A 19,589-nucleotide genomic window follows, 5' to 3' on the forward strand; every position below is an offset into this window, starting at 1 on the left:
ATTGAGGCTCCTGGGAATTGTAGTTCACCAATATCTGGGATCACAGGCACCAGACGTAGTTTAATATTTAACATTGTATCCGGGTTGTTTGACTGATTTAGTGACAATGTCATTTGCCAATGAATTCAGAGACAAGCATACATATCCTGAAGGTGTTTTAAATCTAAGAAACATTTACTTGGTTTCTTTCAATGCAGCCTCCAGGACCAGACAACCTGTTTGTCAATTACCTGTCTAGGATACACAGAGAAGAGGTAATGTATCAGATTTTTTAAAGGTTTTATTGGCTTAATCTTAGGTTTCCATATTGTAACTTCTTTATGTTTTTTATGTTGTCAGGATTTCCAGTTTGTTTTGAAAGGAGTGGCTCGTCTGCTCTCCAACCCTCTGCTCCAAACTTACCTGCCAAATTCTACCAAAAAGATCCAGTTCCATCAAGAGCTCCTGGTTCTCTTCTGGAAACTCTGTGATTTCAACAAGGTTCTGTCTTCTATCGCTGGCATTATTAAAGAATTGGGGTAGGGGAGAGAGCAGGATCAGGGCCTGTTAAATAAACACAGGGGAGAACCTTGGTGATGGTGAGCTGGTCAACAGTAACAATTTTGGATTAGAAGAGAAACAAATGATTGAAAAATTGGGTTATGATGCAGCAGTGAAATAGTTGTTTGGAGTCACTAACCCATTGCTGATGCTGCATCCCTAATAAGCCTTGGTCTCTGCCTGTGTTCAGATAATAGGCCTGTTGAATATCCCTGAGAAACGTCCACCTGAAAACAACCTAAATAGGAAAATTATGATGCTTACCTGCTCTTTGATGCCTTCAGAGCAAAAATAAATCAAGAAAAGATCTTGATTTTTGTTCAGGAGATTTTTTTATTCCAAGAGTGCAATTTTCTCCAAGTCTGCGGAGAAATAATCACTTTGAGTAAGCCAAACTTCCTTCCTCCACAAAATCCTCAGCTTTGCCCTCCCTCATGCAATATTTTTACAGGCCTGCTAGAAAACATCATTAAAATGCTGTTACTTGTAGTTCTTATTGATCTAGTTTTATTTCATACAGCTTTCATGATACTCCCCATCAACTTAGTTTAATCGTTCTTTTTCTTTTTCAGAAATTTCTCTTCTTTGTTCTGAAAAGCAGTGATGTTTTAGACATCCTGGTGCCAATCCTCTACTTTCTTAACGATGCTAGAGCAGATCAATGTAAGTTTGGTTTTATCTATTCTCAGAACTTATGCTGGAAAAATTTATTTCGGAGTCTTTCCAACTGATTCCCTAGTCCTGAGACTAATTCCATAAATACAGATTGTATTTGGATCCAAGTTCCTGCATGACTGGTGCTTATTTACAGTGAATTATTTATAGTGCTTATTTACAGAACGACAAATCTGGCATTACTAACTTATATAGAAAAGGTGATATAGCAAACAGCCTCGCCAGTTCCTGCCTTAATATAGGTAAAATTGTATCTGACTGCAAAGGCCCATTCCAATACTCCCAACTGGTATCTGTGGTCTTTGTCATCCCAAGGGTATCCTGTGGCTCCAATTTTTGTGTGACCTTGAGAACTTGGCTTCATCAACAGATTTAATCTTTTCTGCAATTTAGAGATAGGAAAAAATAGAAACTGTAATGTAAGCCTGAGGTTAATTGTGAAACACTAGGAAATTGAAGAAGCCCTCTGGTTCATGATGTATACAATGTGGCATTTGGCATCATTGAACTATCCCTTTGTAGCTTTCTTCATAGCATTAAGTGCAGCTCTCTGCCATTAAAATTTGCCCATCTCTCTCTCTCTCCCCCCCTCTCTCTTTCTCTCTCTCTCTCTCTCTCTCTCTCTCTCTCTCTCTCTCTCTCTCTCTCTCTCTCTCTCTCCATGCACACAGACACATAGACACAGACACACAGACATACACATGTATGTATTTACATATACACGTACATACACAGACAGACCCACAGACACACACACACATAATCTCTTTATAGGATTTGATAGGTGGATAAAAATGCCAAACCTGATCTTAACATTTGGCTGGTTGTGCAGCCAGCAATATTGGATAATAATAATGTTAAAACATACCAGAGAAATGTGTTTGTTTATAGGTTTTAAAGGTCAAATGAGTGAATTCAGATAAAACCACAAGCTATTTCCATATCACTTTGTGGGACAGATTAAGATCGAAGTGATTTCTGAGATCCTAGTTGGAGAAGGGCCAGAGCTGAGTTGGGACCAAAACCAACCACATGTATTTATCCACATATTGAGTCATATGGGTTACATTTGGACTTCTGCTTAAATCACATAGCAACAGATGCAGGCTGCTTCTTGACGTTATACTGTGTGCTGTGTGATATTGAACCATACTTTTTTTTTTAAGAATACCACACTGAATGTGAGTGAGATATATATGTTAGTAAGCATTATATTTTGTTTTTGATCTGCTATTGTTAATGGTTGGCTTGCCCTCTGGCCACTGACAGATTTAATTTTGGCACCATATTTTTACAGCTCGAGTTGGTCTTATGCACATTGGTGTCTTCATCTTATTGCTGCTGAGTGGGGAAAGGAATTTTGGTGTCCGCCTCAACAAGCCATATTCTGTACGAGTACCGATGGATATTCCGGTCTTTACAGGGACACATGCAGATCTTCTCATCATTGTGAGTCTGGAATTTGCTACCAGTATCTTTGCTCATAGGAGAGAACTAGCCACTGTAAAAATAGTACGACAACTCTGCAGTCTTTTGTTTACTTTCTTACTTACATTCTACCCTGCAGGTTTTTCATAAAATCATCACTAGTGGACACCAGCGGTTGCAGCCCCTATTTGACTGCCTCCTTACCATCATAGTGAATGGTAAGTTGCCTACTCTACAAGGACAGCCAAGCTGAAAATCTTAATATAGATTTAAAATACATTTTTATTTTCAAAACCTTGGGAGCAAATAGTGCAGCGTGGCTTTCCTTTAGAATTGAAACCAGTATAGTCGTGCATGCACAGCTTACCACGTTTAGAAATTTAATTTTAGTACCCAGGACTCTTTTTGGAGGTAATTGTTGAAAAAATTAGGAGATATATGCCTAGTTTTGAACCTCTCTTGGTTTTACTTATGTCATTCGGAGCTGACATAATTTTAAAAATAGTTGAGGAGTTGCTGTAATACTGCCTTCTTCTCAGTAGATGGCGTTTGTTTTCTTTACCATTATGATGTAGCTGTTCAAGAGTTCTGTGAACTTGGATATTACACTACTGTTATTTCCCTTTATAAAATTAATTTGTAGTGCCTTCCCATAGCAAGCGTTAAGATATGTATTGTACACAATAAGTGTACACGATCCATATCTTAACTGACTGTACACTAATGTGTAATTATAATGGATATTTGATCTCCCTAAATGACTTTTTAATTTTTCTGTCTTCTAGTATCACCATACTTGAAGTCTCTTTCCATGGTAGCAGCTAACAAATTGCTGCATCTATTGGAAGCATTTTCAACTACTTGGTTCCTTTTCTCCATGGTCCAAAACCATCACCTTGTCTTCTTTTTGCTGGAAGTCTTCAACAATATCATCCAGTACCAGTTTGATGGTGAGTGGCTGATGAGTAACAAAAAGTTATCCCTCTCTGATAGTTTAATATATCCAAGAATAAATATTCATCTAGGTATAAAGTATGAAGCTTCTTTATCAAATATGGTGCAAATATCCCTTCTATCTTTCTTAGATTTGCCATTTCTGGTTAGTAAAATATAATTCTCACTTACATTTGGAATGAACTATTTGATGGTTTTGTTTTTATGTAAATTTGGTCCTTTATTTTTTTAAATTGGACATGCTCCTGTGACTGATAACCACTGTTGCCTATATAATACTCCTTGCTCATTGCTTTATGACATTTTTAAACTACAAAATGCAATTTAGTCCTCTTTGGATTTTTTACTTGTTGGTGAAATCTTTTCATATATATGCTTCTATAATTTTCACTCTATAAGTGGGAACTAAGTCTGAGAGGCCATGAATAAGCTAGACTCTCAATAACTTGTTAGCCAGTCAGAAAGCCAAATATGCCTGAAATCCTAAATGCTGATCAATGTAACATAAGCAATTTTTTTGTTTTTAAATACTTTCTGGGAAATATCAGTTAGGATAATGTTTAGAAATATTTCTTGATATAATGCTGAACAGCCAGAGTTCTGTAACAGATAAGTTATCAGTTTTGTAATAGATAGCTTATCAGTTTATTCTTATCAGTAATCTAGGGTTGATTCTAAAAAGCGGAAGCCATCACCCGAAGGAACAACCATTCAAAAACTTCAGGCCATAATTTGACTAACACGAAGAAAGGAGCTAAGGTTGGGGTGGGGGGGAGAGAATAATGCCAAACTTCTATTTCCCGAGCATGAGCTGAGCATATAGTTCTAACTATAGTTAATTTCTCTTCATCTCACGTTTAGGGCTATCAGATCTAAGCTGCAAAAATTCAGAGAGCCATTAAATTGCAGGAAACCATTGATTGCTTGGGGTTTTTTTTTTTTTTTTTTGCTCACCTGGTAGTCCTACCCATGATCTGCAGATCTTTTTCAATTTGTGTTTCCCAATTACAGAAAGTTACAGATGTTATTTTTCTCCTCCTGTCGTTGTGATTTCCTAGGTAATTCCAATTTGGTATATGCCATTATTCGCAAGCGAAATGTATTCCATCAGCTAGCCAACCTGCCTACTGACTTGCAGTCCATCCAGAAAGCTTTGCAACGCAAAAAGAAAGCTCCTGAGCCCATCTCTCGTACCAACTCTCAGGAGGGGATGTCCATGGAAGGATCGCGGCCTGCTGCACCTGCAGAGCCTGGAACACTAAAGACCAGCCTCATAGCCACTCCAGGTCAGTCCAGAGTATTTGTGACACCGAAGGTCACAAAAAGATTTTAATTTAGTCCAGAAGACAGATTGGATAAGCCTTTGATGGTTTAAGACCTGAATCTAGGTTTCTGATAGTAAAGATTTTTTTATTCTGTGATGTGTGTGGCAAGCGATTGTTATCTATTTCTATCCTTCACTTTCATATAGTTTAATTTTTATTTTGTTAATTTAGGATTCTCCTTTCTTAAAAGCTATTGGGCTGTCTAGAACAAGTAAAAATAAATGGTAGCTACGTCATAAAAATACAAAATATATTATTTTAAACTGTTGTAAAATGTTAACAAAAAAAATCATCTGAGGTGGTCTGTTTTGCCAGCTACTTGGTTTAATTTTTTGTTCGTTTGTTCGTTTGTTTCCTTAGCAAAGAGCTAGGGAAATTTGCTGTAGGTAGAATTGTGTTCTGGTCTTGACTAGGCAAATGGAATAGACCTTGCACAGTTTTATTTTTCCTTTCTTAATGTTGCCTCTGAAAAATCAGGCATTGACAAACTCACAGAGAAATCTCAGGTGTCAGAGGATGGGACCATGCGCTCCCTAGAGCCAGAGTCCTCTCAGTCTCCAGCGGAAGAAAGCCCACCAGGCATGGCCAGCGATACCGAAACTTGGAATCCGGTAGGTTGGCAAACTGCTCTTGGGTAGTTAGTGGTTGAAGAACACAGCAAGGGTTGAACAATTCAGAAATGGCATCTTAATATAATGTTTGGTGCTTCATAGATGGGTAATCAAGGGTTTCATTATCCTTATCAATAAATCCCCCAAAACTGGAGAAAACATTTTCTGGGCAGAAAATAATTTAATAGAACGTTGAGGCGTATTTTATTTATTTCAATTCGAAACCTGCATTTCCTTACAGGAAACGTAGGAAATTCCAGACATAGTGGTTAAATTCACTTCGTTCCCTCCTATCGATGGGAAAAACCTAGGAAGTATATGTATTTGACTCATTGCTCATTTGAATTATCCTGCAATAAACTCCTAACCTATTGGATAGGTTCTCACGATTGGGGAATAGGACAGTACAAGTTGTGCCCAAAGCAAGTGTTTTTATGAATTTATTTTAAAGAAAATTTATTGGAAGTGATACCAATCTCTGAGCCTAGGACAACAAAGTTACAGTAATTGTAAATAATGCAGGTTTGATTGATTGTTTTATGCAACAGTAAATCCCAGAGATAGCAAAGCTAACAGCTCAGGGCATCCTGGGTCTTGCTTGTTTGCCTCTTGTTTTAGAGATCAGTTCTGAAGATAAATTATATCTCTGAAGGATTCTGATTATGCTCAGCTTGAAGCACCTGGCTGTGGATAATACACTGTAGCTTTCTTCTGCTGAAGTGCTGTTGTTGGGGATATAGATATATATTTCCTCTTGATAATTAATGAGCATAAGGACGAGTAAAGAATAATAAGAATATGTGTAGGGATTTGCTTTTGTATGTATATAGGCGATTCTTGGTTTATGACTGATTGGTCAAACTTGTGATGATGCTGAACAAGGAGGATTTACGACCGGTCCCAGAGGACTGGATTTTGCAGTGTCTCTGCAGTCACGTGATTGCAATCCGGGAGCTTTTGCAACTGGCTAGTGATTACAATGTCATAGTGAATCACAGTCACTTGATCGTGATTTCCAACATCCCTGTCAGCTTTCCACAAAGTCAGTGGGGAAGACGGCAAGTTGGAAGTCATGGTCATATGAGACCCCCATGCTTAATGACTTGCATGATCCTTGCTTAGTGATTGAACTGCCGTTACTAAACAATACTGTCATGCAAAGTTTTGTTTTACGATTGCATTGCTTATCAATGGCAATTCTGGTTCCAGTTGCCATCCTGAGGACTATATGTGTGAAACACACACACACACACACACACACACACACACACAAGATCCAGCACATAGTGTGGTGATTAAAGTGGGTAGAAGTGGGGGGGGGTTTCCTTCATTTGACACAGAAAGGCAGCTGGGTGACTTTGAGCCAATTCCCCCTCTCTCAATCTTGGACTGGGAAGCTGAAAAACAGAGCCTTGCTAAACAATATTTGATTTTATCTGTAGCAGTGCACAACAGAGGGAAGTTGTAGCCCATGGATAAGGAAAATAATTTGCATTCTGTCATTAGGAGTCCTCACAATCCAGACGGGATCGACGACGTCTGTCCAGCACATCCTCAGTTGGGCAGTGGAATCCAACTCCTGAATGGGTGAGAGATGCTGGCAAATCTTGTTGAAGAGTAATACAGAGATATAACTTGTTTTTTAATCACATGAGCGACATTCCTTATTATCTCCCTTTGATAAGGAAGCAAACTGTGATGTGAGAAGAGAAAGTCGAATCATCCACAGAGGGTGATATATAGTATCTATTTACTAGTCTCTGGAGTACTTCCCTCTTTAGCCAATGTGATAATGGTCTGCTGCTTTCATTTAGGGCAGGGGTGGGGAACTATGGCCCTTTTATGACTTGTGGACTTCAACTTCATGGCTAGCTCAGGAATTCTTGGAGCTGAAATCCACAAATCATAAAAGGACCATAGTTCCCCACCTCTGATTTAGGAGGAAGAACATGTATTACCCCATTTTTGCCATTTGTGCATAAAAAGTGCTAGAGAATATATCTTCCATGGAAGCATTTTCACTTTATTTATGGGTTGAATTTTACCTGATCAGAAACTGGGTCATCTCAGCTGCTTATTGAACTGATGAGAGTTGGAGGAGGAGGAATGTTGAAACTCTGATTCATAAAAGCCCAGATGATTGTCTTCCTGAATAGCAGGATCGCTATTAATAATTTAAATTATGGAATAGTTATCCCTGTCGCCATCTACAGCTTTTCTTCCCAGCATAATAAATAGGTTGCTCTGCTTCTCAAACATTCTCATTTTCTATAGCTGTTTTCTTTCAGAAAACTTTAGGGTTGAATTGTGTAAAGTATGCTCTAATGTAGATGTTCCCTGTAAAAAATGAAGCACTCATAAAAAGCCTGGGTATATTAATGAGCTAGCCCCCCCCTAAGGCAGGGGAACCGATTAGTGGAACAGGAGATTGCTTTCTTTAAGCCTTTCCTGCCCCAATGTGAGGAATAATCAGAAAGTTATGCTACTACACCTAGGTAGTTGTTTCTTTTTTTTCATCTGAAGGAAAAGCACTGCATTTTTGCTCTCTAGCTGGTCATTCTCTGTCCCTTTTCTTCATCTTCCAAAGCTCAGGTAGCCATCATGAGTACATGGTGTGCAAAAGTGCTTGTGAAAGTAAAAGGCAAGGTCAGGGATAGGGAAGTAGCCTTAGACACAGGCTGTTGGTAGGTGCCTTTCTTTTTAGACTGAAATGTCGTCTACTTGCAGAACTATTTCTGGGATTGTTAGTAAGTTCTAATTAGCGCCATGGTAGCGCAGTGGTTAGAATGCAGTATTGCAAGCTAATTCTGCTGACTGCCAGCAGTTCGATTCTCACCGGCTCAAAGTTGACTCAGCTTTCCATCCTTCTGAGGTCGGTAAAATGAGGACCCAGATTGTTGGGGGCAATAGACAAGACTCTGTAAACCGCTTAGAGAAGGCTGTAAAGCACTGTGAAGCAGTATATAAGTCTAAATGCTACAAAGACAGATTTGGATGCATTTTTTGATTTGAATGAAAGTGTTCCTGTCAGGTATTGGTTCGCTGAGTTGGCTCAAAGTCTTGGCTCTTCACTGCTATCCTTTTCCTTTGCAGGTGGTGTCTTGGAAATCGAAATTGCCTCTGCAGACAATCATGAGGCTGTTGCAAGTCCTGGTTCCCCAGGTAGAGAAGATTTGTATTGACAAGTAAGTGCCACAGGTCTTGTAAATAAAGCTATTTGGGGGTGAGTGGGAATTGTAAAGTGGTATGAATTTCCTTATTGAGTACTAAACATAATTCCTGTAATAAAATCAGTCTTATTCTCTTTTCACATTTCTACAGAAAAAATAAACAAAGACTATTATTGTTGAATTGCGTTGATTGGATCATGCATATGGACATTCTTGTCACAGCGTTCTCTTTTGGGATAAAAAGAAATAGAGTAGAGGTTGAGTAGAATAGAGTAGAGTAGAGTAGAGTAGAGTAGAGTAGAGTAGAGTAGAGTAGAATATTCTTTATTGGCCAAGTGTGATTGGACACAAAAGGAATTTGTCTCCTTTAATAATAATAAGCTACTTTACGCAGAGCATATAAAAGGAGTAAGAACTCATGAGCCAAAGACATTAAATGCATAAGAAAAATAAAAGGAAAAATAGTTTACACTAATACCATTCATTATATGTCTCTATATGTATCCAGCCTTGTAAATTCTACATGCTTCCATTTTATTTATATCTGCTTCATATACTGCCTTTTGTTCTTTAACATTTTCATATTATTCTTTTTGCAGATCTCAAATCTGTATAAACATGACTGTTGATCTTTCCTTCCATTCTCACCACCCATTTATTTTTTCTTCATGTTTGTTTTACACTTTGATCTTCATTCACTCTGCATATGATCAGTTTAATGAATATTGTTTCTACAGTCACTAATTTTTGTACTCTGTTTATCTTCCTGATCAGTCGGACTTGATCCCATCATTTCCTGTTTTACCCCACAGATTTTAAGTACTCCATTCCTTGCATTCTATTTAACTTTATGTTTCTCCACTTCCCCAAAGTGGACAGAAACATGCTGTTATAAGGAGCCATTTTTACCTTTTTTGACAAATACTCTTTTCTCACAATAGTTAGTGTTCTTCCCTTCCCTTTCTGTGACCCTAATCCCCAAACTAGATTATTCCACATGCAAAACCTCTCTTTACCCTTACATTCTCCACTTTTGTCTTTCTGTTCATTCCTTTGCCATGTATAAATATGAGAAGACTTGTGCTTAAACCATGTATATAAAATATGCAGATCTTTTTCTTATTTTTTTCTTATCTCTTTGAATGGCCCATTCACCATTTCTGCATTTTCTCTCACTTAGCAGAATATTTTTCCTTTAGGTCTAATTTACTGAGAATGTTGCAAATCTGTTCCACAAATTAATCTCTAGTTGTCCCATTGTCACCATTCACTGGAGTGTAACGTGCAATATGTGCAATTATCGCCAACTATTGACTTGTATTTTGATACTTTCCCATAGTAATGCAGATGATGATGATGCCAATTCATACTTTCAGGCAAAAAATATCTCTTTCATTCATTATTAAACCTGTACCTTTGCTTCCTTGCATGTATTCATCAATTCCACACCACAGTATCAGACCGCCTTCTTTCAAATCTATTATATCGTTCCACTTTCTCTTCTTTTCACAAACGCATTTTTCCAATTCTTTTGTTTGCTAATTTATGCTCTTTATGATTCACTCCGCTGTTCTTCCAAGTTGTGATTTTCATGTGCCATAGACATTGCTGGATATGCCATCATGGCTTTGGTCAATTGAGGCTTTCACATACTGCTTTTTTGTAAGATAGAAAAAATGCAAATTGTGTCACTAGCCTTTATTGCACCCGTTCTCCATGGAGTATTACATTCTATTTCTAAGAATACCGCTGGTTAATTTGGGTACATTTTGACATGTGTGCTACAACAAAACCAAAATCCAATTTGAACTTCAAAGACACTTATGCTATTCAAAGCAGTCTGTGATATCTAATCTGCATCTACCTTGCCAGTTAACATTGCCTACATCCTACCAGTTAAAGACATTGAGGGCTTTGGATCATTGGTCATGCGTATGATCTTAACATTAGTTGATGTTCTTTATGATCTTTATTCTTATGGCTGTCTGCATATCTATAAGCACAATTATGTGTGTTCAGGCAGTACTTCCCAAAACATCAAGGTTTTATTTTTAAAAAGTATGCTAGGAACAGTATTGTTTCCATTTTAGTGTGAGGAGACATTCGGACAACAGATTAATCACAGCTCATTCAGGAAAGTTGAGATCATACAACCAAGACCTTTAACTCACTTCCATTCCCTTTCTTCACCACAAATAGAACCATCTCTCCTCTTCTTGTCAGTCCCAAGCCCAGAAACAAGACAGTGAAATCCAATTGAGTCCCGTTAGAAATTATAACCATAGATGCTAACCGAACACTGCTATCTACAGGCTGAATAATCCTGTAGTTGTTGCAATACAAAATACATTCTAACCCAGTGGTTCTCAACCTATGGGTCGCGACCCCATTTGGGGTTGATCGACCATTTCATGGGGGTCACCAAGCAAGGCTGTCCGCCATTTTTTTCCCTTTTCCGCCGGGTGCCTTACCTCCCTTGAGCTGGGCCAGCTGGTGGTCGGCCTGCTCCGTCTCTGCCACTTGCCAGCTACGCCTCGGCTGGCGCAGGGGGCGGAACCACGCATGCACGGCGCTCCCGGGCAGGGAAAGTCCTCGACTTACGACCGGTTGGGTAGTCCTTGACTTACGACTGGTTTAGTCCTTGACTTACGACTGGTTTAGTCCTCGACTTACGACCAGTTTAGTCCTCAACTTACGACCGGTTGGGGGTCGCGGCATTAAAAAGGTTGAGAACCACTGTTCTAACCTGTATTCCAAAAAGTTCAATCCTTTGTTTGCTTACCCCTAATAGACAGAATCTTGCCAAACTAAAGTTATAACTTACTAGATATATCCTGAAAGATTCTAGGGTACGGCTACCCTGAATTGTTTACCCCTTCCCCCCTCCAGCTTGGAACTGTACAGTCTTTTGATCTGGGTCTTTTCGTGGAAACACTCTCAGTTGACAAAATCCTCCCCTGCTGTTGCTGCAACAAGTGCACATTCCACCACACTTCTTATTCATATGCAGCCTAATATTTCTCTACTTCATTATTTCCTTATTCTACCAAACTTTGTTTTCCTCAGTTTTTCTGTGGGAAAAGGAACAACATTCATACATATGAAGACTCAGTGCAATACACTATCCGTTTAATGAGAGCAGCAATGAGGAAATGATTTCTTGGTTTGAAGCTGTAGCTTGCTCTGAAAGGTTTCATTAGCTAATCATGATCTTCTATAGAAACTGAGATTGGAGTAATTGCCCTAGGAACCACATCTTATAGTTGCCTTGGATGACCTGAATATCCCAAGTGTAGTTGTCCTGCAAGTCTTTCCTGTCATGGAGGACTGTTGAAGAATGCCCAAATTTTTGGGCTCTATAAAAATGGCAGTTGTAGCACTACAAAGGCTTAGAGATTAATTCAACCCCTAGAATCCCTCTTTGGAAATACATTGGTGGGAACATACACCACAGGTGCCATCTAAAAACTTGATTCTTGGCTCCTTCACATTCCTAGTGAAATTATGCCCCACTGTAGGACAGGATAGGGGCATGATGGCTCAGTGGTTAAGATGCTGAGCTTGTCAGCTGGAAAGCCAACAGCCTGGGTTTGAGACCTGAACACCATGCAATGGGGTGAGCTCCCATTACTTGCCCCAGCTCCTGCCAACCTAGCAGTTCAAAAGCATGCAAATGCGAGTAGATAAATAGGTACCGCTTTGGCAGGAAAGGTTACTGCATTCCATGTTTTTCATGCTGGTTACATGATGATGGAAACATCTCTCAAACGATGCAGGCTCCGGCTAAGAATCAGAGATTAGCACCGCTCCCTTGCGTTGATCACGACTGGATAGGGCAGTGATGGCGAACCTTTTAGAGACCGAGTGCCCCAAAAGCTACCCCGTCCCCGCTCTGCCTCCCGCCCTGCCTGCTCCGCCCCCACCCGCCCCTGCCCCGCCCACCCAGCCCCGCCCCGCTTCCATGGCCCACCGCAAATCGCCCAGGCAGCCCTGCAATGCCATGGCAGCCACGCCCTCCATCCTCATCCTGCAGCATCATCTGCATGCTATGGGGCACGAGGGTGGAGTCTTGTCCCTGCTGCCCAGCTATGTCCTTCGCTGCGCTGCTCCATGCGGGCTGAGCCTGGGGGTGACTCTCCTCCAGGGGGGCTGCTGGTGAGGAGGGGGCTGCAGGGGGAGGCGGGGCTGGGGCGACGGCGCGCGTGCCCACAGAGAGGGCTCCAAGTGCCGCCTCTGGCATGCGTGCCATAGGTTCGCCACTACTGGGATAGGGGAAACCTTTACACCTTTAGACAGGATATTTGGTTCATTGCTACTTCTGACCACTGGATGGCAGCACCTACTTGAGATCTTGGCCCTTGCACATTCAAGTGTTGGTACTTGAATGTTTCTGACCATTCGATAGCCTGCTTTCCACTGAACAAATGTAACCTTTCTCATGTTAGAACATTTTCCAGAATCTCAAGCTGATAGCAACAGAGTGTTTGGCCACTGCCACTAAGTTAAAAATTAGAAATTTTGCTACCGCACTGCAATTTCATAGTTCTTCAAGGTAACATTGATTACTAATGGAGTCAAGTCAAAGATTTTACATAGGATGTTTCTGTACTTCCTTTTTTTATTCATTAACATTATTCAAAATAAAGCATCCAGTGAAAATGCCAATAATAATAGCACGAGGCAAAGAAAAAAAAAGAAAATGAACAGTGTAGAATCTTTCCTCCTGGTGCTCTTCTCCAATCTCAGTCAATCCACTGTAAGATAAAGGCCTTCTTGTTGAAGATTGTGGGCCATAATCTACCATGCTGATTTAGCATGGGTGGGTGGTTTTTTCCAATCTAGTGTCAGGAAAGAAAGGATGGTCTGAAATCACCCAGCCAGCTTCTATGCTCAAGGAAGTCTCCTTGTTCTTTGGTCTCCTTGCTCTTTCTTTTTCTTTTTCTTTTTCTTTTTCTTCTTCTTCTTCTTCTTCTTCTTCTTCTTCTTCTTCTTCTTCTTCTTCTTCTTCTTCTTCTTCTTCTTCTTCTTCTTCTTCTTCTTCTTCTTCTTCTTCTTCTTCTTCTTCTTCTTCTTCTTCTTCTTCTTCTTCTTCTTCTTCTTCTTCTTCTTCTTCTTCTTCTTCTTCTTCTTCTTCTTCACCTTAACCACTACATTACTCTGGTTCTCAATATTTTCATTTAGTTGCTCTTACTATTTTAAAACCATATTTCAATGCATATACCTGGGGACAGGGTCTTCAAAAGCATGGATTAAAATAGCTTCTAATCAACAGCCTCCTTCCTTACTTATGGATAGAGTGGATCATGGAGTAGGACCTCTGTAGAAGTTCAGAAGCACTTTGGAGAACCTGGTCCCTGATACAACCCAGAGTTACACTATAAAGAGTTTTATAGCACTTTACATTGGGCCTGGAAGGTTACCAGTAGCCAATGTAGTGGGGCAAGAATAGGCATTATATTGCATTGTTGAAGTTCACCTATCAGCATTCTGCAGTACAGGCTACTACATTATGTACCATTTAAAACCTCTTTTCAAAGGGTCTCATGGAGAGCAGATTGCAGTAGCTGAGGAATGTGGTGATGAGTGAATGAGTATTTGTTGTTGGGACTTATTTATCCATTGGAACTGGTTCTTCAGCCTAAGCTTGGCAGTGGGGCCACCATCTTCTGTTTTAGCGTTGAGAACTTACAAATTATACTATCACTGGAAACATTGTATCTGGGCAGCCCAAATGTATATAAATGAATGGTGATTCTATCTTGCTAGTAGTTAATTTGAACACATTTTGCTCTTAACAACATCCATAGCATTGCTGCCCCAGCTTGGAAGACAACATATAGCTGAATATCAACCTAGTAACCTCATCCCAAACCAACTGACAACTGTACCTGGTTATTATACGCTATACACTATATACTCTCTCTCTCTCTCTCTCTCTCTCTCTCTCTCTGTGTGTGTGTGTGTGTGTGTGTGTGTTAACTAGCATGGGGAAAAAGCCCTGAGTCCTATTGGACAACTATATGCTCAACTATTTCTCCCTTAATGACTGTTGACTAGAAGTGCCCACTCAATGAGTGGAATTACCAGTAAAAGGTGCTTCATGTCTTTGAAGGTGGTCCAGAAGAATATTGTGGTTGATGTTATTGAATGTTAGTGAGAGATATAAAAAGGAACAGAACTCCTTCCATTCAAGCCCTAATGAAAGTCATCTACCATTTGGAGCATGGTGATGATTAAAATGTGGGTCAGTCAACAGTAACTAAGTTTAAACGCGCTTGAGATAAACACATGTCCATGAAAAATTAAATAAATAAATACAAATTTTAAAAAACCTTCAAAGGGCAGACTTGATGCACCACTAGGTCTTGTTCTGCTGTCAGTTTTCTTATGTTTCTATAAACCTGCATGTCCAATTATTTGTAATTTGCATTAGAGAGAATGCAATGCATTGTATAGGTAAATGTGTTCCCACTGTCTGCAGGGGCCTTACGGATGAATCTGAGATTCTGAAATTCTTGCAACATGGCACATTGGTGGGGCTCCTTCCTGTCCCTCATCCCATCTTGATCCGCAAATACCAGGCTAATTCTGGTACTGCTATGTGGTTCCGCACTTACATGTGGGGAGTTATATATCTGAGGTAAGCTAGCAGGATTCTATCCAATTTCATCTTACTTGTCATTAGCATGCTGAATAAGAACATTCTTTGAGCCGGAAGTATTAGCCTGGGGTTTAGCTTGGTCTTTAAATTCAGTGGTTAGAGTCACAGGATACCCTTAAACTAGAAGGATGCAGTTAATTCACTGAATTTAATTTGCATTACTTTTGTGCTGCTGATTTATATAATATACAATATATATTACTTTTTCTTCAAATTCTGTGATTCTAATGCAGGGGTGTCAAACTCAATTTTATTGAGGGCCACATCAGCATTATGGTTGCCCTCAAAGGGCCAGTTGCTGTCTCCTTCTCTCCCTGAGGCTTGGCCCACAGAAGCCTCTCCTCTCCTATCCCCCTTTCTCCCTGAGGCTTGCTCCACTGACATCTCTCCTCTCCTCCCTATCGCCTTCTCTCCCCTCTCACTCCTCCTCCTTCCCAGCAAAACCCCTCTTTTTGCATCTTCCCCTCCCCCATGCGTTCACTCACTGCCCGGCTGGCCTTTTCATGCAGCGCTCACCAGCTGGAGCTGTGTGCGCTGATTCTGGGGTCCCTGCCAAGCCCCGGCAGCCCCACAGTTCCAGCTGACTCTTCCCCCAAAGACTGTGTGCGCCTGCCGGCCAGCCCTGAAACTACTGGAAGCCCCGATCAGCTAGAGCCATGTATGCCGATCCCTGGGCCTCAGCAGAGCCCCAGCAACACCGCAGCTCCAGCTGACTCTCCCCCAGGCCTGTCTGGCGCTGCTGTCACTTCAGCTCCCCCGCACTACATACTCAATGGCCTCCTCCTACTAGTCTGCTTGTGAGCCTGATTTAAATACATCACGGGCCGGATCTGGCCCACGGGCCTCGCGTTTGACATGCCTGTTCTAATGTGTTCAGATTCTGTATAGCAGGACTTCAACTCCCAGAATTCCTCACACAAGTCATAAAAGGGCCAAGTTTGAAGACCCCTGCTGTATGGGGAGTGACATTTCTTTTTTAATAAACTAAATTTGACGTTTTGTAAAAAGTGACCAAACTTTTTTTACTCACGGAAGATAAGATGAATTTGATGCCGAAATGAATTGGGATCTGAACACTTGAAAAAGAAAATACAGTTAGTCCTCGATTTACAACCACAATTAAGCCCAACATTTCCATTGCTAAGTAAGACAATTTTTTTTAATAACATTTTATTAAGTTGTAAAGTAAAATACAAAATACAAAGCAAATAGTAGGACACAATGGGGAGGAAAAAAGGAGAAGAAAGGGAGGGGAAAAAAAAGAGATTGACTTCCGACTTCCCCTGTTGCAGCAGAATAAAGCATTTACGTTGAGCCTCAACTTTTTACTTTTTCACAATAGTAAAAACTAGCCATTTCTGTAACAACAAATCAATCTAATCAGTGAAACCCAGAATCAAAGTTTCATTTTTTTCCACTTCAAGCACAAAGTCCAGAAGCGGTCTCCATGTAAGACAATTGTTAAGTGAGTTTTGCCTCAGTATACGACCTTTCTTGCCACAGTTGTTAAGTGAATCACTGCAGTTTTTAAGTTAGTAACACGGTTGTTAAGTAAATTTGGCTTCCCCAGTGACTTTGCTTGTCAGAAGGTAGCAAAAGATGACCCCGGGACACTGCAACTCTCATAAATATAAGCCAGTTGCCAAGTGTCTGAATTTTGATCATGTGACCATGGAGATGCTGCAATGATTGTAAGTGTGAAAAAAGATCACAAGTCATTTTTTCAGCGCCATTGTAGCTTTGAACTGTCACTAAAAGAATGGTTGTAAGAAGAGGACAACCTGTCAAAATGAAGTTTTAAAATTATTACTAGATGCTAAAAATAAAAAGGGTAACTGTTTTTCACCAGCCCTGTAATACTGGATTTAAATGCATTTAAACTGAAAGAGAAATTATATGCTTGTTATTTCCTCTCTTGTCTGGGCTAAAGTCTCAATCTGTACTTAATTAGAGGATGTACATTGAAGTGCAGAATTGTTCCATTCAATTAATATGGTATAGGGTTTCCTGCCTGAGCAGGGGGTTGGACCAGATGACCTCTAAGGTCCCTTCCAACTTTATTATTATTATTTATTATTATTATTATTATTATTATTATTATTATTATTATTATTATTATTATTATTATTATTATTATTATTATTATTATTATTATTATTAACTTGTTCCTACTTCATTTTATTTGGCTTAAAACCTGAATCTTAAGATTATTTTGCCATCTTGTTTTTGTTTTAATTTATTTTTGTAGTATTTGCTGAAATCAGTGCACAGATTTAAATTAAAAACAAAGTTGAACTTTAGAATGCCATCATAGGTGATTTCTTAGTTAGAAAATCATGTATGGTATCTTTGCTGTCTTCTAATTTAAAAATCAACTCCCATGTAAATGACATTCAGGTGATGGGAGGATGACATTTACAGTATTAGTTACATCAGGGGTCTTCAAACTTGGCAACTTTAAGACTTGTGGACTTCAACTCCCAGAATTCCTGGCTGAGGAATTCTGGGAGTTGAAGTCCACAAGTCTTAAAGTTGCAAGGTTTGAAGACCCCTGAGTTACATGTTCAGGAATATGGAGATAAACTTGAAGAAGGCATGCAAGAACAATTACATAACCATTGCTTAGCCCTGGGAAGAAAGAGAGGGTGAGAACAGAATGCTGGATTAAGATAGATTTTGTCTGATCCAGGACATTTATATTTATTTTTTATTTATTTGTATCCTGCCTTTATTATTTTCACAAATAATTCAAAGAGGTGAACATATCCAACACACTTTCTTCCATTTCCCCCACAACAACATCCCTGTGAGGTGACTTGGGCTGAAAGAGAGTGACTGGGCCTAAGTCACCCAGCTGGCTTTTATGCCTAAGGCAGAACTGGAACTCATGGTCTCCTGCTTTCTGAGCCTGATTACTCTCATGGACATTATACATTTTAAAGACTACATTAGTGCTAAGAAATATAGATTACAAATGAATTTGAAGAATTCAAATAGCATAAAAATGTCATTAGAAATAGCTGTCTATTAAATAGCTTCTTTCTCTATATCACTGGGTCTATTGATTTTGCCTGATTGCACATGTTAAAAAGTGCTGGAAACATACTGGTTTTCCCGGTTCCACCCTGACATTTATGTTATGTACAAGGGAATGAATATCTGTTTCTCTTTAGGAATGTGGATCCTCCTATCTGGTATGACACAGATGTAAAGCTGTTCGAAATTCAGCGCGTTTGAGGAACGGAACTTGCCTCCGGTTGAGCAGAAACACTGGAAACAAGGATCTTGCTGTGTGCTTGTTCATCACAGCTCTTTCTTCATTTCACTGCCTCCTGCATGTTTCTAGAGGACAATCACAGCCATTTCCCCGCCACTTTTAAAACTCAGCAGCCCTTCCTAACTTTGCCCACCCCCAAGAAAAGGTGTGAAGAAAAGTTGTTGAAGGACTGGCCATTGCTAGGAATCAAACTGAAAACCTAACAAGAGCTTATCAGACCTTCCCCATGCTTTTTGGTGCAATTTTGAATTTGACTAGCGCTAGAGAAGCCATCTTTTCACTCCCTAGTCAGATTCAGCCTTTATGTAGAAAGACAGTGAATGTAAAGAATTAGAAAGTGGACCAGTGAAGAAAGCGCAACTGCAGGAAGTAGCTTTGTGGCTCTTTTCCAAAGAATGTAGGCTCTCAGCCCTTCCTTTCCAATCCTCTGTTCCTATGCCCCCCAACTGTTTTATTGCATCATACGGGGATGAGAAGGAGTTTCCTTTAGGACAGGGGTCTTCAAACCTGGCCCTTTTATGACTTGTGGACTTCAACTCCCAGAATTCCTCAGCCAGAGTGCCTGGCTGAGGAATTCTGGGAGTTGAAGTCCACAAGTCATAAAAGGGCCAGGTTTGAAGACCCCTGCTTTAGGAGATGACTGTTGACCCAACAGTCTACTTATTTATGTTATTTCAGGACAACAGTTTGGTTTTGTTCGCTTTCCCCTGTCAATGAAAATGTGCTTAATTTCTTTGTCCTGATGTTGTAATGGAACATTCAAATTCCGTTTTTGTTTGTTTTCCTAACCTTGTAGGAACTCCTTTTAAATATGGATATGTGTCTTGAATATATTTCACATTTTAAAATTGGTGTTTATTGCAAGAATTGTCTCTGGGAAAAATATTGTGGGACATTTTGAGAGATGAGGAAACGGCTTGAGCATATGCTATTTTCAGGGATTTAGAA

At 39.8% G+C, this 19,589-nt stretch overlaps 1 protein-coding gene across 1 annotated transcript in view; it reads left to right on the top strand.

The window, feature by feature from the left end:
* HID1 (HID1 domain containing) overlaps nucleotides 1–19,134 on the top strand; it is a 44,725-nt gene extending 25,591 nt beyond the window's left edge. The window contains exons 8-19 of the mRNA XM_015815050.1: nucleotides 198–254; nucleotides 340–480; nucleotides 1,113–1,203; nucleotides 2,513–2,664; nucleotides 2,783–2,861; nucleotides 3,429–3,593; nucleotides 4,656–4,883; nucleotides 5,400–5,533; nucleotides 7,040–7,120; nucleotides 8,627–8,718; nucleotides 15,185–15,343; nucleotides 18,538–19,134. Of these exons, the coding sequence (XP_015670536.1) occupies nucleotides 198–254; nucleotides 340–480; nucleotides 1,113–1,203; nucleotides 2,513–2,664; nucleotides 2,783–2,861; nucleotides 3,429–3,593; nucleotides 4,656–4,883; nucleotides 5,400–5,533; nucleotides 7,040–7,120; nucleotides 8,627–8,718; nucleotides 15,185–15,343; nucleotides 18,538–18,601 (1,443 nt within the window). The 3' untranslated portion in view covers nucleotides 18,602–19,134. The remainder of the gene's footprint in view (nucleotides 1–197; nucleotides 255–339; nucleotides 481–1,112; nucleotides 1,204–2,512; nucleotides 2,665–2,782; nucleotides 2,862–3,428; nucleotides 3,594–4,655; nucleotides 4,884–5,399; nucleotides 5,534–7,039; nucleotides 7,121–8,626; nucleotides 8,719–15,184; nucleotides 15,344–18,537) is intronic.
* The last annotated feature ends 455 nt before the right edge of the window (nucleotides 19,135–19,589 follow it).

The sequence above is a fragment of the Protobothrops mucrosquamatus genome, unplaced genomic scaffold (genome assembly GCF_001527695.2).
Source record: "Protobothrops mucrosquamatus isolate PMUCROS unplaced genomic scaffold, P.Mucros_1.0 scaffold305, whole genome shotgun sequence".
Taxonomy (NCBI): domain Eukaryota; kingdom Metazoa; phylum Chordata; class Lepidosauria; order Squamata; family Viperidae; genus Protobothrops; species Protobothrops mucrosquamatus.